The sequence below is a fragment of the Ornithodoros turicata genome, chromosome 4 (assembly GCF_037126465.1).
Source record: "Ornithodoros turicata isolate Travis chromosome 4, ASM3712646v1, whole genome shotgun sequence".
NCBI classification, from domain to species: Eukaryota; Metazoa; Arthropoda; class Arachnida; order Ixodida; family Argasidae; genus Ornithodoros; species Ornithodoros turicata.
Genome location: NC_088204.1, coordinates 23533313 through 23559412, shown reverse-complemented (window position 1 = coordinate 23559412; position 26100 = coordinate 23533313). Strand labels below are relative to the sequence as shown.

General features: G+C 46.9%; 1 protein-coding gene across 2 annotated transcripts in view; it reads left to right on the top strand.

The window, feature by feature from the left end:
* The window catches only part of LOC135392811 (uncharacterized), a 73521-nt gene that overhangs the window by 15710 nt on the left and 31711 nt on the right, over positions 1 to 26100 (top strand). For both annotated transcript variants that reach the window (XM_064623519.1, XM_064623520.1), the window contains exon 3: positions 5734 to 5935. In XM_064623519.1, coding sequence (XP_064479589.1) covers positions 5734 to 5935 — 202 coding nt within the window. The remainder of the gene's footprint in view (positions 1 to 5733; positions 5936 to 26100) is intronic.

The following is a 26100-nucleotide window of genomic DNA, read 5'->3' as shown; positions in this document are numbered from 1 at the left end:
TTTGTATGGCACAGAACCTCTAATACAAACATGGAAAATCGCAACGCCGCTTTCGCCCATAGAAATCAAAACGGAGAGGCTAGAAGAAAAGGTGTGTGTGTTTGAGAGAGAGAGTGAGAGAGTGAAACGGGGGATAGAGCATTGGATTCATACGGAGGCGTTATTTACTTCCAAACCACGGAGTGGAGGGCACAAGGTTCACACCTTGTGGTTCTTAACCAATAGCCTGTGGAAAAATCGCTCTCTTATCCTGGCTCCAGGTCACAGCAAATGCAGTCGTGAGGCCATGCAACCTTGTCTAGGTTCCGATTTGGCGCTGGCTGCCAATTCCTGGTTAACATAAACTCAAAAAATCATCACGTGAAGGTATTTTGCTGATAAAAGTTACACGATGCTCCTCACGTAGTACCTTATTTCAGCGATCGTACCATATCCGTGCACCGCATTGGGTGAGTGAACCTTAGCACCGGCGTCGTTACCACATAGTTCCGAATGGCGAACAGTAAGGTGACGCATGCGCAAGCGGACGCAAGCTGGGAGAATATTATATACATGTTACTCGTATAGATTGAAAGACGTTGCAGAACGGCAGCAGCGTAGTGTGCAAACGGTTTGACCGCCAGTCGTGAACGCCACCATTTTTATTACACGTGTATGTAATGACGTCAGGCCATGATCTGTCCGGAATGCATGCGTTCCTCTGGCACGCTATCCACCATGGAGCCATGGTAGGGTACACCTGTACAGGACGCCAGTACCGAAACAGACACGTAATAAGGGCATCATTGCTGTCCGTACTAGAGCTATAAATAGACACCTACCTATATGTGAAGGGCCGACAGCAACTTCGGCATAGCTGATACACATGAAATCCGCAGCACCCGCTTGATTTGGAAATTTCCGGCGCAAATATATCCTTGCTCACGCTATTAGTTGTCTAAAGCACGGTTTCACCATTAGTTGTTAACAGAGTTCGAGGTAACTCGTTACAAGTAACTCGTTACTGTAACTAAGTTCTTTTTTTTTTTTTTGGTGACTTCTAACTTAACTCGGTACTTTTGCGCCGTGGTAACTTTCAGAGGAACTCATTCCTTTTTGAGGTAACCTTGCCAAAGTAAGTTAAATTAAGTTCCAAGTTACATTTAACTCGCTTTTCACTCACGTCCACATATTTTGCTTTCTCTCCGGCTCCTTCATGGCATTTTTTGCCATAAAACATGATATTCAATCAATGCAATATCTTATTCAGGAAGTAGGAACGGCGGCCATTGAAATGAAGCTGAACCATTATGCGCCCACAGGGAGTAAGGTGCGCGTTCAATGGACCTCTACCAGAGAAATGTCATCATGACACTGGTAGACAGACTGAAACTGAAACCAATCGGAAGGAGAGGGCTGGGTTCCACGAACGTGCACTTGCTCGCTGCCTCCAACTGAAAGAAAAGCAGGACTGAGGGCCGCGTCCCTTTAAGGGACCATATCGTAATCCCCCCAAGACCGTGGCTTTCGGGGGCAACCTTGTTCACGTCTAGCTTCGCGAATAGTTCAATTCTACCAAATTTGTGGGGCTGTCGAACACTATGACGTCGTTTGTTTACAAACAGGGAGAGCTCTATTGTTGGACATAAACGAAAATGAATTAAGCGTGTTGCACCCCTCCAGAGACAACTCAAGGTCTAACTAAACTGCTCACGCGCGCTGCACCTGCGTAATGCTATTTTGAAGTAACTTGACAAGTAACTCGTTCTTTTTTTACGTAACTCACTAACTGCGAGTTACATTTCAGGCTGAGTAACTTCGTTGATGAACTTTGATGATTGAACTTTATTGATGGGTGAAACTTTACGTGTCCCCAGGCGAGGGAGTCGATAATATTCTTCTGTTTTTTTTTTACATTTTGCAGACGGTAACTTAGCTTGTAACGAGTTCTTTTTGACCGGTAACTTCTCAATCTATGGTTGTTAACGTTGAACCGAGATCAGGCGTTGCTAAAACTTGAAGTTAACACACTGCCTTTTTTTCTTTTTCTTTTGCAAAATTTAGTCGTTGACGTGATGAATGTTTCACTGACAATATCTTCTAAAGCAATGATGCTCAAAAGTCAAGTTAAGAGCATAGAAGTCTCATAATACTAGAAACCAAGCCAGCGAAGGGATGGATCTCAACATGTGAGCCGCCATGATCGATAGGCCTAGCGCCTTGCGAACTGTGTCTTCTTCGAGCTCGGTGCGCCGTTCTTTCATGTCGCGGCACAGGGTGTAAACCGTGTGATCCTCATTCCGTAGGATATCCAAGCACACACGTGATGGCAGACACAACACACACACTTCGCAAGCGGCATGGCACACGGAGCCCAGCGGAAGCGGGAGCGACTTGCATTGGATTGGATACCATTGCGGCGAAAGTCCGTGGAAAATCCGGCGGAATCCAGAATATCGATCATGGCGCCTCCCTGACTTCGTGGATTGGTTTTTTGCAGTATCTTCCAGAAGGGGCTCACCTCACTTTAGTAAGGTTAGGTCAGTTTTGTTTTCACAGATTGGGGCACGCACTAGGCGGTGCGGGCGCGAGACTGTGCCGCCGGTAACGAGGGCTCCCCTTCTGGAAGCTACTGCGAAAAACCTCTCCCCTGACTTCGACATTGGGAAACGGTCTTGTCCTCGTACAACTCCCTTGCTCTCCCTCATCACTCTCTCTCCCAGCTTTTCTCCTGGCCTCTACTCATGATTTCTATGGTTAACATACACTGTTAGAAAAATTTATACCTTTTGGGGTATAAACGGCTTGTCCCAGGGCTCATACCTTTTGAGGTATAAATGCTATACCTTCTTCAAGGTATACTATCTTTATACCTCCCTGAAGGTATATTATTTGCACCTCAGGGTATAAACATATATCTCCTAGAGGGTATGTTTTGAAGACCTTGTGGTATAATTGAAGAAAACGGCAATATTCGATTTGTTTCAGCGTCATATCCGAGTGTTGGCTTCCTAGCGCAGCTTTCCACAAATATTGAAGAAAAAAAAGGACCAAAGGAACGATAACATAAAAGAAAATACCTGGAGACACTCGCGCACAAACTCACAAAGCATGGATGTGAATCGGAGAGGAAAGAAATTAAGTAACAATTAGCATTAAATTGGAAACCAAGAAGCAACACCAACAAATATTAGAAAAAATATTTCCAGGAGTAGTTGGCATTTGCTGGAGAACAGATACATATACGACACACCGCGGCTACACATGGATCATCCTTCGCCCGGGAAGCAACTTAAGAAGTGAGGGCGTGTAAATTTATTTATTTTGGGATCAAATAATTGGCTTCCAGATGTCACTACCCAATATAATTAGAATGCTACTTTATTACTGGCTATGTTTTTAAATTAACTTATTGTTTAACTGATATGATATAGTCACCGTCACAAATTAATGTGATCCCAGATGTTGCGGGACGAAAGGTATACAAAACTCTGAAGGTATAAACGTAATATATAAGTACTTTTTTATACCCTCAGTTGCCGTGGAAGGTATAGAATCAGTGATCTATACCTTACACGGTTTAAACAGGGTATAGACAGTGGCGATGAGGTATAAAAGTCGTACTCTAGACCTTATTTATACCTTTTTTATACCTTTTATATACCTTTTCTTCTAACAGTGTACCGTTAATATTGCTTCAAATATCAGTTAGCGTTTGTGAAACCGGGTCGAAGTCAGCTGGATTGTCCACAACGTTGTGTCACGGGGTGTGTGCCCACCTCAGGTAGGGATCTATAGTGAGCGGCAGATGATCAACTATCAAGTTATCAATGTTATTTTGCCTTGGGTGAAGTGTACGCCAGTTTTATTGATGGGTGAAACTTTACATGTCCCAAGGCGAGGGAGGCGACAATACTCCTCTGTTCCACATACACTCTGAGAAGAAAGGAAGGAGTAGCGTGGGAGCAACTTCCATGAAGTACTCCATTTTCCCTGCTCCTCCTCCCATGTCACTTATCCCCTATTTCTTTCTGCATTTACCATGTAAATAATCACTGTAAATAGTTACTCCCTTCTGCGGTCCAAATTTTAATCAACAAATTTGTAACATCGCCCTCCTTATTATAAGGCGACTTTTGAGTAATAAACTATAGTGTTACTACTACAGTGCATCCATTCAAACGTTGCATCTTTTCTATTACAGATTCTCTGGTTTTGCATTCAGTCTCGTTGGTGAATTTCTCACCCTTACGTGAGGATATATCCTGACGTGTGACCTTCTGACACTCTAATTACGTTGAATACTTATCCCGCAGTTTACCGCGTTCGAGGGAGCCTGTGGAAAGTTCGGATGTCTCTTTTCGGCGAGTAGTTCTGCGGGACTACCCAAATTTCAAACGGAAAGGTGTCGCACCCCCCACCTCTTCTACACTACCATACGACTTCGCCTTTTACGCACAACTTTTCCCATCCCCATCGAGCGTAAATTAAAACGTACCAGTTGAGTTTCGGCTTCGACATATTTATACGCGGAAGCGCAGGTACCCAAAGTCAGAAATTTCACACAAGATTCCAAAGCAGCTGTAGAGGTATACCTGCATAAACCCGCTTGATGGTGTGAGCATCGTACCTATACCTGATGTCACACTTACTCCTGGGAAATCGAGTAAAGTGGAACTCCCTCTGGGAGGGTGTAAGCTTTGCTCCAAAAGGGAGTGCTCTAAGGCACAAGCCTATTACTACCCTAAAGGAGTTGCGACGGCGCTTTTTTTTCTCAGAGTGTTACGGTACTTTGGAGGTACACCTGGCTAGGTGAAATCAACAAGTACGGAACGACTATATGATAACTCCTTCAAGTGTCGTCACAGCTCCCGCATTTCAGATACACAGAGATCAGATGAAGAGACGGTACGAAGAGGTATTCCTGAAAGTGGACCAACATTCTTGTGTCCCTCCGTCAGATGTCGAACCTCTCCGTAGCGTTACAAGCCCCGTGTGTGCGCTTGCGTCACCCAGAGAGTGCACAGACAAGGAATACTTGACACCATTGGCTACTACCAGCACATCGTTCACTTCATGCTGGCAACTCTCAGCACTGTGCCTCCCAAATGGAGGTCAATGTAGGCTTCCGCACGGAAGAACAGGAACAGGAAGGGTAAACGGAGGATGGCAAGAGCCAGAGTCGAATAAAAAATTAAGTAAATAGTAGAATAAAGAGTACATATACACGTAACGTGCTGACGTGCTGTACGTGCCGCACGGTGTTACGGCCGCCTGGTTTTCTTCTCAGGTGCGCCGGAAATCCCCGACACGCGGTACTGGAAGAATAAAAGGTGACTTGCATGTAAAAGGGCTAGAGAACAGGCGAGCTATTACATATTCTAAAGGGTAAAACAGAGAGAGGGAAACAGAGAGAACATGGAAAGAACAAGGACGACGCGTTCTGTAAAACGTTTAGAGAACGTGTCGTTCTTATTCATCCCTTTCCCTGTCTCTAGCGTTTTGCCCTTTGGTGTCTTACATGCCTGTTCTCGTCGTTCCTTGTTTCAGTCATTTATTCGATGATTTCACCGCTGACTTTTTTCTTACTCGTGAAAAACGTGTCAGGCTGCTGTACAGTTATATGAGATGAAGATGTCGTATTCTGAGGCGCTTCTGTGGGCTGCTCTGTGTGTCACTACTATTATCATAACGACACGACGTCACGAGTCTGGACCTTTTGTCAGCCTACTCTACTAACGTGATTCCCCGCAGTGTCAAATACCGCTTTCGCAAGGACGACGGCTTGACCGGAGATAACGGTGGACAATACATGGAGTATTATATTACGCCAGGAGAGGTAGATTTCTACCAGCGAGAATCCGACAACAATCCTACTCCACTGACATGCGAAACTATCAACATAAAGGCACCGACGGTGCTGCAGATGAACGTGAAGGACGATGGAAAAATGGAGGTGAGCTTTCCATTTCACATTGATAGCGACACATTCGTGAGCCACTTACATCTGTATTTCACGTTACAACTGCAACTTCCATGCATTGCCCTCGACCTGGCGTCTCTCTTGGCGAGGTTGGAAATTTTCCGAGTTGCTGTTACATGCAGAAGAGCACGTCGTCCTGTGTTGCTTGTGATTTGAGTTCGACGAGATGTTCGTGTTAAGGCTGACCCGTATGGAGCGATTTGAGTACGCGACAAACTCCATCGCCGACGCGGACGAAGATACTCCCGCATGCAACAAGAGAAAAACGATGTGACAACCCTTGTTGCTCGCGCTACTCTCAGTGTTTTCCCAAAGTCATTCACTGTTAAACGAGCACTGCGGTGACATTTAACGTGGCTCGAATTCCTTCCTCCTCTGCTATGCTGAAAAAAAGAAAAAAAAAGAAAAAAAAAAGCAGTCGGAGAAAGTACCTGCAGACGTCCGACACGATTCTCTGTGACGTATTCGTGGCTTCGTGCCTTGTTTCTTTGTTTGTTTGTTTTTTCTTCGCAGATCACGCGTCGCTCATACATGCTTGACCATGTGCCGCTCTGCGTGACTGGTCACGTGAGGGGAGTACCATACGTCACGACGTCCTATCGATCTGCGATGCGCTCTTTTCACGAGGAGAAGAATGGTTGCGTTAAGCAGGTGCCCCCCTTTTTGCGCCCTCAAATCGGGAGTATGAGACTCCCAGACCGGCCACTAAACAGCGAAAAGCAACTTTGGAGCGCTGCACTGCTCGCTCCCTGATGCCACATCCACTTGCCTGCTCGTGCAGTGCACAGACGGAAGACACGTTGGTTTAGTTTGAACTCATAGTAACGTTGGAAGAGACGACTATGGTTGCGAATACATCTCCTGGTAACAGCAAATGGAATGCAGAATATGGGAAGTTGTAACAGACGTCATAGGAGCTGTTTACTGCGAAGACGGCTGCATGGCGTGAAGATGTCTGGATTAAAGCAACGCATTTCCAGCGAATAACCGCCGATATCCGCGTGGAAGTTGCCCACTAATATATACAAAATACAAAGGCACGATAACAGTTATAAAATATTACAGTTCACTGGTGGAATCGGAGGGGTAACATTTTTATGTCCGTACTTTGCTTCCGAGCGAAGGCCGTCCTGCCTGCACTCAACAGGAAGTACGTTACGGAAAATCTCAAACACCCGGACGCTTGTCGTGTGCTACAAGGCCCCCGTTTCAAAACGGGTGTGCGGGGAGCGGCTCGGAGTCTCGCACTCTTGGGTGCGCGAATGGTGCTTGTGTTGCGTTAAGTGAGTCGAGTCTGAAACACTCGCGCTCCGGGGCGCCTACTTAACGCAACCAATGTTTCGAAGGTGTAAGGAACAGAGCTCTCGCGCTCGCTCTCTAGGTCACCTACGGTCGTCGTTTTTTCGCAGGAACTCATTTTATTCGTTGGAAAACACTCTGCACCGAAAAACAAACAGAACGAAAATGTGTATGTGTGTGTGTGGGGGGGGGGGGGTCACCTTGTGTGAGCACCGTCGCGGAAACAACGTTATGGTAACGTGTACCTGTCCCGACTGTGCTTCTCGTGCAGCGGAAAGGAGCTAGCTCTGTCACGGGAATCACGTTTCATTCGTAAATACGTACTTGAGCGGTTGTTTCGAGAGCCTGCGTTTGTTTCAGTCATCCGGAATTGTTCATCTGCGATCTAGCGCTGTGCCGCCGATTCATTTGATTTGCCCCATAGTTGGACAAGGTTCATTAATGGTAAGCGTAGCACAGCTGCCCGATCGAAAAATCTATCACAGCCAATCCTAATGGAAACATAGCCTATCGTTAGGCCTATCGTAATTTCTGGTATTTCCAATAGGACGAACGGTTATCGGTCTGATGGGACGATTAGGGCCTAGGGTTCTAATGGCTTGATGGGAATATAACAATAGAGAAAAATAAAAACACATAAACACAATAACTGAAACGTACGTCTTTAGTATCAATCAGCACCTCGTATACTGGACAGGGGCTCCTTGATAATGCGGCCCGCCCCCGTGTGGGCCGTGTCTTTGAACGCGCGGCCAATCAAACGGTCGTCGAGGCAGCATCGCTTGCGGTGCTTTGTCCGGGAAGATTTTTTTCCTAAAAAAACAGCATTTTTTTTCGTTGTCTGTTGTCAACCTCTGTCACCACGCATTCTATTTTCTTTTGCTTCTGCTCTTTTGTTTGTTTGTTTGTTTGTTTATTTCCTGGACTCTCATAATGGGCAATTCGCGCAGCGTTGGAAGAGCAAACGGAGAAAAATATAAAAGCCAGGACAGAAGTTCAAATAGCTCGCTTATATAGGCAAGTGTATAGGCATGAAAAGATGGACAATTTGCATCACTTGGACAAGCGGTTAGACTAATAGCACAGATACTGTATATTGCTTGTCTTTCGAGTTTCGGCGAATCCGAGATTCCTGCTTGCTGCCTCAGTCAAACAGAAGAGTGAGCAGTCAGGTGTCTAAATTTTTTTCGTTTTTCTCACACAAGCAACACTGCCGTGGGGAATTGCTAGGAGTATAAACCAACACCAACACAACGTCTCTGTTCCTTACTGCTTTTGGTTTGAGACGTTCTGTATAGGTCCATCGAGAATCGAACTTCTACAGTGCAGTCGCGCGTCCTCTTCTCTCTCGCAACATATGCTTCATTCCGTCAGGAAATTCGGAAAATGTTTGAAACTGCTGACACTCGACATCCAGCGGTTATACGGCCAGAGACGTCCATCTATAAAGGTGCCCGTGGTCGATCGTCTTTACACGCCGGCGATATGGCACCTCCAGTTTCCAACCTCTGATCCGACAGGTTGAGGGGGGGGGGGGGGGTCACATATTTCAACGAAACCATATTCAACTGAATCATAGAAGAATATTGGAACATTCCGAGCCTCAATGAATCAGACAGCATAAACCGTTATCAGCATGTCGGCCTGACAGGCCAGTGCGAGCTGTCGTATTGAGTGCTGTAAAGATGTCTGCTAGTTCGTTGTTTAATTCTTGTATAGCTAAAACTCCAAATGCAAAGAAACACTAAAGGATAAAGACAAAGACAGGACAGTATGCGGTTTCCATCTTGTTTAGTGTAGTCCTCTCATTTACCGTTCACCTAAACTGAGGGTTTTAGCAATTATATGCTATTCCATATTTATTTATCTTATTTATATCACCTCAAAGGACCAAGCGGGCATTACATGAGGGTACATTAGTTGGCAAAAAAAAAAAAAAAAGAAGAATAGAAAGAAAAGGAAACAAAAACAAAAATGATAACAGAAGAAACAGGATACACGCATAACACACAATGTACAATTTACATAATTCAGCGAAAAAGAAAAGGATAGAAGTTACGCGAAAAATTATGGGATCGCGGATGAGAACGAGGGCTTTGGGAAGGCCAGTCCCGTCTATGCTGCTTAGTGGAAAGAATTATTCCGAATGAAGTATGAGTCGTGAGACGGCTGACTTTCGTGGGATGGTCAAGACGTTTTGAGACATGTGGTGCAGGCAGGACGCAAGTGTCGCAGAGAGGGGACGTGTAAATGAACTCTGATCATGAACATCGATCTACTACAATGCGTCATCTGTTGGACCGCTATGCCTCACTGACGGACCATTCGATTCTCCTGTGGGGTCCCTAAGCTATCCTGATGGACGGTAAAATACCTTTTGTTGGACTGCCAGGGGCCTTGTCGTACCACCAGGCCTTCTTGTGGGGTCGTTAAGAGGACATACCACCCCCTGTTTTCTATGTGAACTTTGCATAGGTTTTGTGGCTGAACTACGAGACAGATCGTATTGCGGAAACCTTCATTGGAAAGGTGACGTCAAGATCTCTTAACTCTGGGAACTGAAATATCGCTCTAGCGTTGTAATTTTTTTTTACGGACCCCTGAAGGTGGGAACCCCTCTGTTTTCTATGTGAACTTTGCATAGGTTTTGTGGCTGAACTACGAGACAGATCGGAATGCGGAAACTTTCATCGGAAAGGTGACGTCAAGACATCTTAACTCTGGGAACTGAAATATCGCTCTAGCGTTGTAATTTTTTTTTAAAAAAGAAAAAGAAATGAATTTTGTCGCTACAGCTTCAAAAAATCCAAATAAATAAATGAAAGCAAATAAAAACAATCCGCTTCTGAGGTTAACCGGGGACATGTTTCAGGATTCAAATGACGCGTTTTTTGTGTGTTTTTAGCATTCTGTTTTTCCGAAAAAGAATTAAAAGTGAGTACAGGCATGCATCCAAGGCGTTTACCACTGATTCCGGAAGGTGGCGCCGTCCGCTCGCAGCGCCCGAACGTAGTCCGCTCGTAACCATCCGCGTATTGCGCAGCAGCTGATCGGCGTCCGTGGTTTCGGCGGTTCGTCCTGAAGTGACCAATTCGTGGCTAAGTTACGCGTTTTTTTCACTTTCTTGTCCTGTTCATTTGCTCTCTGTCCTTGTGTGTTTTCTGCGTGTTCATAGTATTTACCCATTATGGCTCGAAGTCACGTCTACGGACAACGGAAACGTAAGAAGAAGGACTTTGCGAATTTACGTGGTAGAGGCAGGCATGTGACGGAGCCTGCGGATTTGAGAGATTTTGGTAATGCAGGATGCTCCAGCCGTGCTGTTCCCAGTGATCGTTGCACTTCGACGACTCCACATCGCGCAGATACCCTTGTAGGCTCAACCTTTGGTGGTAGTGTTGTTCCTCAAACTGTAACTGATGCCGGTCGGAATGCTTGTTTCGCTTCGAGCACAAGCGAAATTCGTCCTTCAAATTCGTCATTTGCTGATTCAGCTGAGGTAGATAATGTAGTCCCCTGCAGTTCAGGTTGTGACGAGCTTGCCGGTTCCAGAGCAAGTCCCGTTCCAATCACTGCCGCTGTTACACCCAGTCGATCTTCATCTTTCGATACTGGCAATGTTCACCAGACACAGAGTCAGCGCACAAGCAGTGTGAATGGTCGGCGTATAGTGGAGATTGATCACTTCTTCTCGTCTTTGCAAAGTTTGTCGGTACATAGTCCGTTTGGTTGCGGCCTGGCTGACATGGAAATTGTATCAGAACATCGGCGAGGTCTGTGTAGCTCTTTCAGTTTGAAGTGCAGGATGTGTCTGAGGAAAGATGTAGTCACAACAGAGGCACCAGTTGATCAACTTGTTCAACAACGCATGGACGTCAATTCCTCAGCAGTGAACGGTATCGTGTCTATAGGTTCTGGTTTCTCAGGCCTTCGCGAGCTCCTAGGTGCTCTGGACATACCCGGCATGGCTGGTAGCACGTACAGTAAGTATCAGGATATTGTTGCTAAAGGAATCGACGAAACAGCTTGGGAAGAAATAAGAAAAGCAGGCATTGAGGAAGCTCGGTTAGCTAGGGAGGCTGGGGACGTCGATGCTGACGGTTTTCCTATAATTACGGTCGTTGCCGATGGTGCTTGGTGCAAACGTTCATACAAGAACAAGTACGACGCTCTTTCTGGCTTGGTAAGTAAAAATTTTTATCTACACTTAATAAAGGTGCCCGAAAAAGGAGGATTTATCTTGCACACCGCTTGGCAGACGGGATATACAGGAAGTCTGTGCCCACCATTTGTGGAAAGAACACTATGAGCATTTATTTGGAGGAAAAAGTTGACCCCTCTGGTGCTATTAGTGGCACTGCTGTCTTTTGGTAAACACACTTTCTAGAGTGGTATACATCCTGTGGCATTAATTCGTATGATACGCGTACAAATGCATAATTCCTCGAAACATTGTCATTGGGGGTAGAGTTTTGTGGAATACAATCCTGACATTTTTTCGTTTTTGCAGGCTGTAATTGTTGGGTACCGCACAAAGAAAGTACTGTTCCTAGGCGTCCGGAACAAATTTTGTACACTGTGCGCAAGTTCCAAGGCAGGGTCGAGCCCAAAAAAGCATCTGTGCTTCAAGAACTGGGACAGCAGCTCTACCAGTATGGAGAAGGATATCGTCGTTGAAGGCTTCAGGCGCAGCATTGAGTTGCACGGGGTAAAGTACTTGCAGTTGATCGCTGACGGTGATTCGAGCACATACAAGTCAATTCTTGAAGCTGCACCGTACCAGCATCAGGTAGTTCAGAAGGTAGAATGTCGCAACCACCTTCTTCGAAACTATGTAAGTCGTCTTCGAGATGTTGCTTTGGCAAAGAGAACAACCCCCATTCCCCCATCGTTGAAGAAGCTACTTCTGGATAATGCTGTTCGACTAAGAGTTGGAGTTGCTAGGGCTATTCACTATCGCAAAGAGCAGGCCGAGTTCAGCAAACAAGATCAGATTCGGAACCTGGTGGCTGATATCCGTAATGGGCCACTCCATGTGTTCGGCGACCACGCAAAATGTGCGGGTTACTTTTGCAGTGGTCCAAAAGAAGGGGAAGTCAATCACGTCCCAGAGCTCAGGAAATGCGGACTTTTCAATGAAATCCTTGTAGCGATGAGTCGTTTGGCAAACAATGGTAGCAGCTTGATCCTTGACGTTAACAATAATGCTGCAGAACATTTCAATTCTCTCGTTGCAAAGTTTTCTGGCGGTAAAAGAATAAACTTTTCCCAGAGGGGATCATTCGGAATGCGGGCTTCAGGAGCTGTCGTGTCTTTCAACTCTAAGCAGTACCATCGTGCTCTACATAAGGCAGTGTACAACACCAGCCCTGGGAAGTATGCAAAAATTATGCTGAAGCGTAAAGCAGCTGTTCGTGCTGCTTGCATAAGGCATCGGAGTTCTGGGGCTGCTCGCTGTAAGCGTTCACTTGAAGGTGCGCCTTGCAAGCGTGCTTCCAGCGACAACCACTATGGTTCCATAGTGGATGCTCCAGACATGAACCACGATGACTATGTTGAAGCTGCTGCGGCGTACAAGGATTCCCTTGTGCTCTCCCAACCAGATGCAGAGCAGCTCGAGGCTGATACTCGAGGTCAAGAAGGGAGAACTTTGTGGATGCAGGAGAGGCGAAAGCGACTCACCGCTTCTAATTTTGGCAAGGTATGCAAGATGCGAGATGCAACGAGCAGTGCAAGTACTGTTCGTTCCTTGCTCTATGGTCATTTTGACACTGAGGCTCTCCGATATGGTCGCGACACTGAGCCCATTGCAATTGCTAAGCTGCAGGATGAGTTAGGGGTGACTGTTTCACCATGCGGCCTTGTTGTTGATCAGGAGTTTGCATACCTTGCTGCAACACCTGATGGGCTTGTCGGTGATGACACTGTCGTGGAAGTGAAGTGCCCTTATTCGGCTCGGCCCCTTACCCCTGTGGAGGGAGTGCGGGCAAAAAAAATCACCTTTTGCACTATTGATAACTCTGGTAATATTTCGTTGAAGGAAAACCATGACTACCACTATCAGGTGCAGGGACAGCTCCACATCACTCGACGTCAGTTTTGTCTTTTTGTGGTATATTCTGGCGAGGAAATTTTTGTCCAGAAGATCGAGAGAAATGATGGCTTCTGGAGCAAAATGATTGGCCACCTTAAACTGTTCTACTCGCATAGCCTTCTACCGGAGTTGGTTGACCCTCGTCAGTCCCGTGGGCTGCAGCTCAGAGATAACAAGAAGAGTGACCATCAGGTTGCCTCGCTCTGTGATGCCGCCAAAACAACTTCCAATCAGGGCGATTCATCCAGGAAGAGACGGAAGACTGGTAAAGATAACTCACCTGCCGCTGTTCTGTAATTATGGCTAGACTGTGGATTTACGTGTCATTTAGTTTGTGCGGCTCCACCTTTGCCAAGTGTTTTAATGCATATTCATCCATTTTGCTTCATAATTTACTGAATGTTTTTCCATATACATGTCTTCGACTTTGGCTCAGGCTGCATATCTTCACGTTTGTGTTTCATATTTAAGTTACCTTTTTCCATTTTTACTGTGCATATCTGTGCATATTTTTCAATTTTCCTAAATATTTATATTAATATATTTCTATGTATAAATCCACAGACTAGTCGTGCGATGCTTGTCATATTTTAAACATGGCGTAAGAGTGTGAAATCTGAATCCAGCCATCAGCACGTGAGGATCTAAGTATGAGAATGGTGCACAATCTCCCAACCGTAGAACCGTCTTCCCCGGCATTGTTGAAACACGTCCACACGTTGATGCTATATGTGTGAGGCCATCATGGTATTCTACCTTGGCTTGAGTGTATGAAGATATAGCAAAGCTGTCCCCAAACCGTCGTTCTTCCCAGGCATGGTTGAAACACGTCCACACGTTGATGCTACATGTGTGAGGCCATCATGGTATTCTGCCTTGGCTTGAGTTTATGAAGATATAGCAAAGCTGTCCCCAAACCGTCGTTCTTCCCAGGCATGGTTGAAACACGTCCACACGTTGATGCTATATGTGTGAGGCCATCACGGTATTCTACCTTTGCTTGAGTGTATGAAAATTGTGGAAAGAAACATGAATGGTATTCCTAGCACTTTTGAAGCTCCACCAGCCTGTTCAGATGTCGACATCCTGAGTATGAATCCATTTTGATATTTTGACAAGGTCGGTAAGTATCATTGTGCAGAGCTGTCTCCCAACTGTCGCCAGTTCCCCGCATTGTTGAGCACGAGCAACATCCCAACATGTCGCTCTGCGTTACGTCCTCTTGCCATCTTGCCTTTACTTGGGTGTCATTTCAACATATGAAAATTGTATTTTCAGATTCAGGTATCCAGTACTACTGCAAATATGATGGCCAGACGCCCAAAGGTCAAACTTCCTAAGTGTTACTGTCTTTACCTGTCATTTGAAAATTTCCTACTCTCTCCCTGATTATGAAGCACCTGCCCTTGCCAGTGTTGTACCTGGTTCAGCATTATGTGGCCAATGATGAATGGTGCCCTGTTGGACATTTTTTTTCCATAAACACACACTCTGAGGCTTTAGCTGCCAACTGACAAGCATGGCAAAAGCAACTATCAGTTGCTACTTCATTGCTCAAAAAGGAAACTCGTTGCTGAGTAACACGTTCCAAGTTTTTACTATTCCCATATTATGAACCTGGCTCTGTCCACCAGGATGCTATATGTTGATGCCGTATGTGCGAGACCTTCATGTCAAAGTGCGCCTACATGCAGCGGACTGTATGGTACTTCATTATGTGTGTATGCCACATCGCCAATGATGAAATGTGCTGTTGGATACTGTATCCACGAATGAACATTCTGAGGCTACAAGCATGAGCTGATACGCATAAGTAATGCAGAAAACGTGACGATGTATACATGCTGCGTTCTTCAATAAAATATCTCCAATCTACCAATAGTGAACACGTGCTACTGATTTCTTTTTAATCTTTCGGGTGCTGGCTGTCTAGGATTTTCTGCTTGCAGTAATCTGTGAACCAGTGGTTACTAACAATGGCTATTGGTCACCTTGACCAGATTTCATCTGAAGAAAAACTTGAGACCGGGGGAACACTGCAAACACATCTGTACGGACCACAATACGAATTTGAGGAGAAATACATTTTTTCTCTTGAAAAGCTTGCTATGAAGCATAATATATTTTATTAACCAAAATATATTGCACGAGTTGCACCCGTAGGAAAATACCCAGCCATCTCATTCAGGCTACAGTGGGCATCAGTGACTCGCACTCATAGTGGCAAGCAATGCAGTAGTCTTTCAATTTCAAATTTCACACGCATTATCATGCACCACCTCGCTGTGTTTAGAGTTTCTGCTCCAGGAAATATCACGGGGAGGGGGGCATATGTGCCCTGGACCAACTTCTAAGGAAACTACTGGTCTCAGGGTGCCTAGGGTAACGAGCAGACAGCCCAGCCGGAAGCTGGCAGACGGCATGAAGCCATTACAAAATTTCCATCGGAATGATGATAGTTGTTTACAAAATTTTATCGGGCAGGTCTTGTGTATGATGTGGGCCATTTGTACACTAATCATGGGACAAAGTATGCGATGGCAGGAGGAACAGGTTAGAAAAAGCTTTGACTACGTTGCTGCTGCTGACAGAAGTGAGCATAGGATTGGGGATCAGATGACGTGGTTGTTATAATACAGCAGGTAACAGTGGTAACATCGTTCTGTGTCGTCATGACATGGCGGCTAAAATGGTGAGCGTTCACCACGGTGAGCGCACAGGCCTGCATGCACTCGTGGGGTGTCCCTTAGCGCGACACTCTTCACACGACTCCATTGGCTTGAGTACGATGCCACGACGCGGACCCGGTGCTTTCAGCCATGGTCCGTAGCGTTTCACGAGGGCTGTGCGGAGGATGCCTGCTAGGCACGATAACCCCCGTCCCGTCGAAATGTGATAGCCATCCCGTGAAAGCATCCCCTCTTTCACCTCCTTGTTCCTGGTAAAGACCTTGTGCTGGAAAAGATATTTGAACATATATACGGAATGTTTTTGCAAACAGCACTTCACAAAGACAGCAATACAAATAAACCGGAATTCCTGGTAGGCATGTGCCAGTACTTCGTACGCATTTTATTTTCGGAAAAATTGCGCGATAAAAAGCAACTGGAAACTAGCTTTGTGATACTTGAATTACAAACAGGTACCGCATCAAGACCATCAACTGTTTGTAATTCAAGCACCACAAAGGTAGCCCCAGTTACTTTTTGTCGCACTGTTTTTCCAAAATTATCGAGCATTATAAAATACCTGCCATGACCACCAGGAAGTTCCAGAGTTAGCGTTCGAGAAGCGACTACTCACGTCAATGCTCAACACCGTAGCGTCACCGGCACGGACAGCTGGAATCGTGCGCAGCATCGCGTTATATCCCTGAATTGTGCCAGAAAGTTCAGGCCGCCTTGTCTGTGGCATCAGCTTATACAGGAATATATGCTCCGCGTAGCCTTTCGCCACCTCAACGGTATCCTGTGAAAGAAGACCATTCATGGAAATGAATCTTCCCTGGCGTGTCAGAGGAAATGGGTTTTAGCAGCACAGAGATTGAAATCGTTGCAATCTGTACTTACTGAGACTTCCCGCAAAACAGCTGCGGCACTCTTCCCATCCTGGATATCGTTGCCACCGATATACATGACGATCCAGTCTACTGCTAGGTGCAGTCGATGGATTTTTTCTCTCAGACGGGCCGCTGTAGCTCCGGGATAGCTAAAAGTGACGATTTCCACGTCAGAGTCTACGAACAGCCTGTCGCGCGTCATAAACTTCAGCTGGCTACTGCCAACCAACGCGCCTTTCATCGTTTACGTTTCTCTGGGATCACAATGCGTTGTGCGGCGAACTGCAAAGTCAGTTGATCTCCGAAGAAGCTGCAAGGGAGAACCATGCGTGCGTCTGTGGCGTGCGCGAGACGCAGTTGGCGCCGTTGCGTAGTCCTCCTCTCCACAGCTGTCTGGTCGTCTGCTCGCTGAGGTCGACGCGACCACCAAGCCTTTGGCAGCCCGCTCGTGCAGACGCGGATGTTATGTGACGGGGCCCACACAACAAACCCATCGCATGCAAAAATATAAATAAAATCAAATGCGTTTGTGGTGTTTTGCACATTGGTTTAGGGCCTTATGGACCAGCAAAACCAAATATAGTGGGATGACCGTGAGGGTGGGGACGTTTGCCACAAGATTTCGCGGCACGCTACCCAAACCCGGATTTATTTGTCATGAGCATTCTGCATGTATTCCTAAGAATCCTTCGCTGTAGTGGGACGATCATATGTTTAAACACTAAAAACAACAAATTATTTATCGAGCGGTCAAAAGCTTCCTTTTATGAACTGTATATGCACCGCGGAAAGGATGGAAATTCGCCTGCGATCTCTGACGGTGAAAATGAAATCATAGTTCGATTGCCGCGGAAATAAACACTTTCTTTTATTTTTGAATCGGATAGTCCGCAATTGATGCAAACTACACTATGATAAACAGTCGCGTCCGAAATATCGAATATTCAGACAAACAATTCAACACGTCAGCCTGAACAGACTGGAAGACAGGTTGCTTTATCTTGGAATTATGAAATTTTTATCGTGGTTGAGGAAGGCCCGGCTAGCATTAAACCCCATAAAAAAGTAACAACAATACAGTGAAGGAAGTAACAAATCGATACCTGCCGTCTGCACGCACACTGTATCACGAAATTGGCCAAATCCGGCGGCCATTTACTCAAAATCGCCGCCAAAATTTTGGCACGATTTTCGGGTATGTTATGGAGCTATCCTTCCCGAGAACACAGAAAGAAAATTGGAATGGACAAATGGGACTGGCCATCGGGCCCGCTGCGAGCCTGGGGAACACTTAGAGCAGAGGTGGGTTTGGATAGGGCCTCAGTATAGAAATATTGGTGTATGGGCAGGGCACGGGCCTAAAAATCCGGCCCATGCAGTGCTCTACCCCTTCTCAAGAGGCAACTACAGTGCCAAAATGCGCATGACCTGTGCATACGTGCACTGTTTGGTTTGTTTGATAGCTGAAGAAACTCGGGACGGGGGACAAGACAGCCGTTTCTATAGAAAAGCGCTATCACGCATTTTGTTTTCCCAAATGTTCGCGTAAGCCAGACGGACACTTGGTAGTTCGACGAAATGGGCACTTGGACCGTATGACGTGCAACCCATTATTTGAGGGTGAAATCCATACCCGACCCCTAAATCCTCTGACAAGACCCGCCACCCGCGCTCTACCAGAAAATGAAATCCACACCCAACCGGACCCGACCAGCAGGGGCTGCGGCGCCTTTGTTTACTTATTATTTGGTATGATCTTTTCTCTTCGTTGTTGTTGCTGTAGCCGTTGCTTGTTCGTGGCCGACCCGCCAGCAGTGCTTGTGCCAAAAACGCTGCCCGCAACAGTCTCGCTACCCGCGCGGGTGTCAATAATATCACCCGCAACCGACCCGCTACCCGCGGGAAACTCCAAACCGGGATCCGCACCGCAGGATAGAGCGTGTCGTGCAGAACCCTGCCTGCACTACGCCTGAAAACTCCGCACTTCGGCTTTCCTCTTGATCAGCGTCTCACTCTGCTTCACGGAGAGAGCGGTGTCGTGTGTACGCGGTTGCTCCTCTCTGGCTTTGTTGAAGGACGCTCCTTCTGCTGTTCAAACGCGCCCACCACGCCTGTGGGCCCCAACGTGTGTGAGTGCATGTGTGTGGAATTTTGAGTAGCAAGCCGTAGCCATCTGGCTGACATCTCCTAACCCCTATGTAGAAGAAGAACCGAGACCCGACACAAACATTCAGCTGTCGAGTCTCATGAAGTCTGTTGACGTACATGCCGCACCATGTGTTGTCGAATCCGAACCTGGCACGGGCACGTGCGAAAAACGTAAAGCCCGGCCCGACAAGGCCCGCGCAATGCTCTAAAGGGGAGTGCGAAACCCTATCGAAATTTGCTAGCAGTCCTGTGCGAGCGCACCGGCCTTGAGTTCTACTATGAAATAATGGGAGCGCTTTCACGACACCAATCGACAGCAACGAACGTCATGGTTCAACAGCGTAAGTGTCACTGGCAAGAAAAGCAGGGATGTTTTGCAACGGGATGTTGCAGTGTCATATGACCGTCGACAACCCCGCGTCCTTTCTGGATACTGCTGCCTCTGACAAAAATCGCTATTCAGCTCAACTGGAGTCCTCCGATACTCTCAGGGACACGTGATCCTGTGACACCACGAAAACTGAAAACTACGATTACTATATCACGAATAGACACCTCCACGGACAGTCTCTGCGTATCGGGTGAAAAGCTTTAGCCCGCTGCTACCGATCAGAGCAATCTTCATCCACGAGAAAGCGAGGTGGTAACGGCGGTACGCGACAGTCACACGGCATGTTCGAGAAATGCCAGTAAAACGTAAACAGCAAACGCGAGACAACGAAATCCACCGCGCAAAAGCAAATCGGGGAAAGGAGAAAATCTAAAAATAAAGGAAACACAACCCAGCTCATAGGTCTCCGCCTGTCACGTGGGCTTGTCGTGTCCTCCAATCAGAGACGCGATGGACTTCTTACAAAGTCGGAGGAGTGAGGGCCCTCCTCACTCCTCCGACTTGTGGCGCCATCTATCGCAGAAAAAAGTTCATTTTTGAGTTGAGACGTATGTGATATGTCCTCTTAAGCCCATCTGACGGACTGCGGGACAGCATTTGTCGGGCCGCCAACAGTTATGTGGGACCACTAGGGGTTGCTAATAGGCCGTCAAGTTGGCTTGATGGTCTATGAAAATATTCTGATGGACAATTAGAAATTCTGACGGTGTCTTGTCGGATTTTGCGATCGGGCGGGTTGAGAATATATGTGACATTCTTCGCCAATTAGTCGCAGGCCGACAAAGCCAAAGCATTATTACACGAATCGTAACTGCACAGGTGGCATCAATAACGTCCTGTGGCGTTAACAAACCACCCCGCAAATAAGAAAGCACTGCAGTCAAGGTGCCTGGTCGATCGAGCAGACGCTCCCTGCCACCGTCGCCAGTATACATTCCCGAATGCTCCGTAGAGGGTCAGGGATGTCTTGAAGGAACACTGATATCAATTGCGTCAGCGGTGTAGACCGCCTGAACCACTGCCGCCATAAAAGTGGCCGCCCCATGTCTGTATCGAAATAGTTAATTTACGATGACAGTCCACCCCCGATATATGAATTCATTCGTCTTATGAACCCGGGCAGGAGGTACAAAACTTTATCTTGGCATTTTACCCTCGTTTTATTAACCTCGATATTCGAATAATGAATGGAATTTCTGCTAAGCAGCAGCTAGGAGTTGCCCAGTGTTTTTGCCCTCGATTTACGAACGGGTCGTTCCGAGGTCAACAGAAACCTTCAAAGGGAATATTCCGTGGTCTTATGACGCCGGAACGGACAAAACGTTTTTGAGGTATTGCACCCTGGGTTCTAAACCCCCTTCCGAACAACAATTTAACAACAACTTAAATCGGAACACTAAACGGGTTTTCGGGGGTCGCACAACGTGCAACCAAGTGTTCCTGACCTCAATTGATGAATAAGGTGGCCGGTGTCACCCGGAGATTAATAAACGGAGGTTAAAAATCCGGGAGGAAATCCAAGACCAGTCGAGTGCGAATGTGCTGACATCTCTTCTTTCCAATATTGACACAGCGGAAGGCATGGTCCAAAGCAAAATTAAACAATTTAGTATTGCATAATAAACAGAGTGTGAATGCGCTAACGTCTGTTCTTTGTGAGATTGACACAGCAGAAGGCATGGCCGAAAGCAAAATTACACAATATATTGCATTATAAACACAATCCCAACTCGGAAATACTGTTCCATGTGCTCGATAGTACTCACTTAACGGAATTTTCGATTTATGAATCCTTCGGCGGTTTTTCGGGAAACCAGGGTTGACTGTATTTAGAATATGGGAGCGTTTTCTGGACATGAAGGATAGGTTTCAGGCGCAGTTTAACATGCACTTTCAGAATACCTTTACAGTGTCAAAAAGTGAAGGTACCCCCTTCCCTGATCTTTTAAGCCACACATCCACACGCAGTGCCAAAGCCATGTTGTACCAGTTCACTTTCGATTGGTCTGATTAATCAGTGCTCTTTTTGTACCTTCATTGCCCCTGTTTAACTTACCTTCTTTTGTTGGCAGGACACGTGGGGTTCGTCAGGGGTGCCCGTTATCTCCAATGCTGTTCGTGTTGTGCATTGACCCGCTGTTACATAGGCTTGCTGCTTGCCCTCATATTCGTGGGTTTCCGCTCCCCTGCGGCGGTTTTGTGGTGGTATCTGCGTATGGCAGATGACATTACACTCTTTCTCAGGGACAGTGATAGCCTGTGCGAAGCGCTTCAGTTTTTTGGCGAGTATTCGCGTGTTTCTGGTGCCCGGCTTAACGATACAAAAAGTAAGGCATTGCCTGTTGTTGGTTTTAGTGGCGACTTCTTGGGCGGTATAGAGCAGTGCTTATCCCTTCGAATCATGGGGGTAGTGTTTGACCAACGGGGCACGAGAAAACTGGGATTCCCTGCTTCATGGAGTGGGGTTGGGGATATGTTTAATGCAAAGTAAAAAAAAAAGAGAAGGGAAAGGTTAGCCACGACGTGGGCTTGCTATTCCCTAAAGGTTTCAAGCACATAAAAGAAGATACAAACAGCTGGGATACAGAAAAAATACAGAAGAAACAGCTCCTTCACTAATCGTTGCACATAGGACGTTTCAGAGGATGCCCAGGAGTTTAGATTCCCGAAGGAATCGTGTCAGCACAGACGTGACTTCAGCGTGCTGGGTAGGGCCAAGTAGCACCGCGAGGGAAAGCTCTCGGTAGCCTAGGTGAGCAAGGCCGTGCCGGAGACTGGATCGGTGATGTTCGTACCGCTGGGAGGCAATGAGGATGTGTGGCACATCGGCTTCTACGTTGCACGTTGGGCAAAGAGGTTATGGGTGCTGATTCATCTTAAATAGGAGGTGAGGAGTTCGTGCCACATTCAGCCGCAGCCGATGAAGCAACGATTCCTTGATGCGCAGGATGCGGCTAGGCGCAACATATGTCATTAAATGGTCAATGGATTTAAGGAAGGCATTTGTTCGTACATTATCCTGCATCACGTATTTGCGAATTGCTATGGCTCTTGGGTGAACCCCGATCAGATAACTTGAGAAAACTGGGTGTATATCGTGGGGTGATATCCGGCCCGACAATTTCCCACGCGAAGTCTGTGACTTTTTATGGAAGGCGGCCTGGGGAGTTCTACCCATAGCTGGGCGTCCTCACTCATGAGGACCCTCATGACGACGCCTCACCCTCACCTCACGACGATTAGGTGAGGGTGAGTGAGGCCAGACCACGCTGAATGTTCCTCACGAGGACAGTCGTGAGGCATTGTCCCTCATGAGGCCCACCGTGAGGGCCCTCATGAGGCCAGACGTCGTGAGGCCATCAATACGTGAGGGTACAACGTATTCCGTGAGGAGCCTCACGGATGAGGCCGTGAGGCCTTTCGTGAGGAACCTCATGGAAGGCTGTGAGGCCTTTCGTGAGGGACCTCACGGATGAGGTGGTGGGTTCGGGCTCCTCTCTGCTGATGCCAAACACTAAGGAGCAGCCTAGAGGCCCACAACTTTGTTTCTGTTTTTGGTCAGTATGGAATGTTAGGCGGCCGAAAACAGTTTTCCTACAATTAGTGCAACCGTAGCGAAATTGGGACGCCTGCAATAGCTCCCTGAACCTCCCGTGCGCGAAACACCCTCCTTCGCCTTCACAATAGACACGTGATGAGCGCCACCAAGCGCGTCACTATGTGACGCAAGTGGTAAGGACGCTCCTCATTGGACCTGGGATCACATGATCGAGGTGAGCAACACCGCGCAGGCCGGAGCGTCTCCTACCGCTTCGGAGACGCCATGCGTTCTCCGGCTACGTGATGTCCGAAACGGAGGGCTTGAAGGCTGTCCACGACACAACCACGATTTTTTGGGACCGCAGGCCCCAGGGGAAGAACGAGTGGTGCAGCCCGAAATTAACTGAGTCTTGTACGGCGAAAACCCCGTGCTTCCCGACATTGTGTAGCCTGTCCGACCGTTTTCACCGCGTAGTTGGTTCAGTGGCTAACAGGTGGCGCCACAATACCGCCGCCATCGCTTGCTTTCTGCTACTGTGAATTCTGAGATTGCACAGAAGCAACGGATATATTGCTCTTGTGATCGTAATCTTATTTTCTCAGGCTGCATATATGCTTTGTTTTTTGTTAGAAAACGTGATATAAATCACATAAAGAATAGAAGTCAACAACAAACAGCTCGCAATGTTCGTGTCAGACGGCTTTTCCTGTGAACGAATGAGGGGCTTTGTACCACCAACGTCACAGTAGAGTGGGTGTGGTCTGCAGTTGGAGCGCTCCGGCCTGTCACCGCAGCAGCGATTTTCCAAGTTAACTGCACCGTGGTGAAACCACTTTGGACAGAAATATTTTGTGGGAATGCTTTTCACATACTTCTTTACAAGATGACAGCAGTTTTTGGCCATGTTAGATACCACTTTAATGCTCCTTTAAACCTCACTGTGACAGTAACAACTGTTACCAAGTTTATCCAAGCACCGCACGAAACCCTATAAACAGTTTAATGCCGCGCAGTATCATTAGTGCCAACTACTGACATAGTAGCAGTGTTGTGCAGTAGCGCCGCTTCTGTAATCGCTACTTTTTTCAGTAGCGGAGGTGTAATTCCGCTTCATTTGTTATTTGTAGCGGGAAAATAATTTCCGCTACAATTTTGAGTAGTGGAACCGCCTCCGCTACCGCTACTTTTGAGGGAGAAAATAAAATAAATAAGACGCTAGACTCTATATAGCGCCTAAAGGTGATTTTACTACATGTACATGCTCCGTCTCGTATTCGACTGCGAAACAGGTAACGATACATGGTATTCACTTTAGGTTCGACCGATTCATGTCACACCAGAGCCTTCAAATCGCTGCTGTCTTAGTTCCGAGGTTCAAGCACTCATGGCTCACGGATGAAAACTAACGAAAGGAAGTAACCAGGCTTGACCGGAAACTAAATGTTAAGGTGTTCGGTCGCCTCAAGTGAGTGCGCCGAGGAATCCACGAGCGAGCTCCATGCAGATGATTTCTTTTCTTTTGGGGAGTCAACTTCTCAGTACGTCTGTGTGCCAGATAACTTTAATTATCCAAGAGTGCACGAGGGTTATCCAAGAGTGCACGAGGCGTTCCTTAGGCTGAATACCGCCGTTCCGTCAAGTGCGTCTGCCGAACGACTTTTCAGTATTTGCGCCGATACGTTCACCAAGAAACGTATTAGGCTCAGTGACAGGAACTTTGAGCGGCAACTGCTCTTGAAGTTGAATGCAAGTGTGTAATCACTTTTTCAGAAAGTACTGATCGCAAGAAATAAAGTATCAGCAAGAACGCATATCTTTGAATCACCGTGCTTTGAATGTATCGAATCGCCTATTCATAGGCCTTCGACGAGAAAGTAGCGGAAGGCAGGGAAGGGTAATTGCGCTTTACATACATTTAATACTTTTTTTTGGTAGCGGTATCGCGCTACGTTCGTAAATTTGTAGCGCCGCTAATATCGCGCTACTTTTAAATAGGGTAGCGGGTAGCGGTATTTCGCTACCTAAATTGAGTAACGGGCACAACACTGCACAGTAGTTCAACGCCGACGTGTCATGTGAACATGAGAGAGAGTTCTTTTGAGGCTCATGTGCCTACTAGTGACTTGAAGACGCGTCGGGCCATGACGGTATTCACGAGGCGAGGGGTCGTGAGGCCATGAGGGCCGTCATTAGGCGAAAGTACGTGAGACGCCGTGACGACAAGAGGGCCCTCATGAGGTGAAGTTACGTGAGGCCATAAGGGTTGTAAATAGCCTCATGAGGTGAAGACATGTGAGGATAAGGATGATGAGGCCTCTCGGGGATCCCGATGCCCAGAGGTGAGGTTTGTGAGGGCAAAATTTAAAATGGAATGTGAGGGTGAGGGCGACTGGGGCTTAGTTACTGGTGAGGGAAATTTGGTGAGGGTGAGTGAGGCCAACAAAGTCTGTGCTTCGTGAGGTGAGGATGAGTGAGGCCGCAGGAAAATGCCCACCTATGGTTCTATACCTACGCGTGATCTCTTAAATCGGTGGGGTGTTACCAATACCTCCCTTTGTCCGAATTGACCCAACATTGAATCAGTGTCTCACGTGTTAGACGACTGTGTTGTAGCAAGGACGTTTTGGACTCTCGTTTGCCGGGTTTTCCCGTTCCGCTACCGTTTAGGGCACCGGATCAGGGACAGGTTTGTTCTTCTGCTCGTTGCAGTGGCAAGGTACGTCTTGTGGAAGAACATATGCAGAGCGGTAGCTCAGAGCAGGCGCCTTCGCGTTCAGTAGCCTCTCCTCATGTCGCTCCACAAGCAGGTAGTCATTTTCTTGGAGACCCAGTTTGTTACACTTGGAGAGACAGAGTTCCTCCGAAGATGGTCGACACGGTACATTAGTGTCCGCCGCGGCCGTGTCTCCTTGAATTGCCACTGGCTCCCTTAGTGGCGTTCTTTTGTAGGGTTCTTTGAAAATATTACGCTTGTTTTAGCTTGTCTTAGAGTGTGACTTCTGTTGTGTAAGCATTTCGTGTATTTAGTTTTTGCTACATTATATTGAAACTGTATTGAACTTGTACTATACAAGTTTACTTGGTTATATTAAATATCCTGATCAGG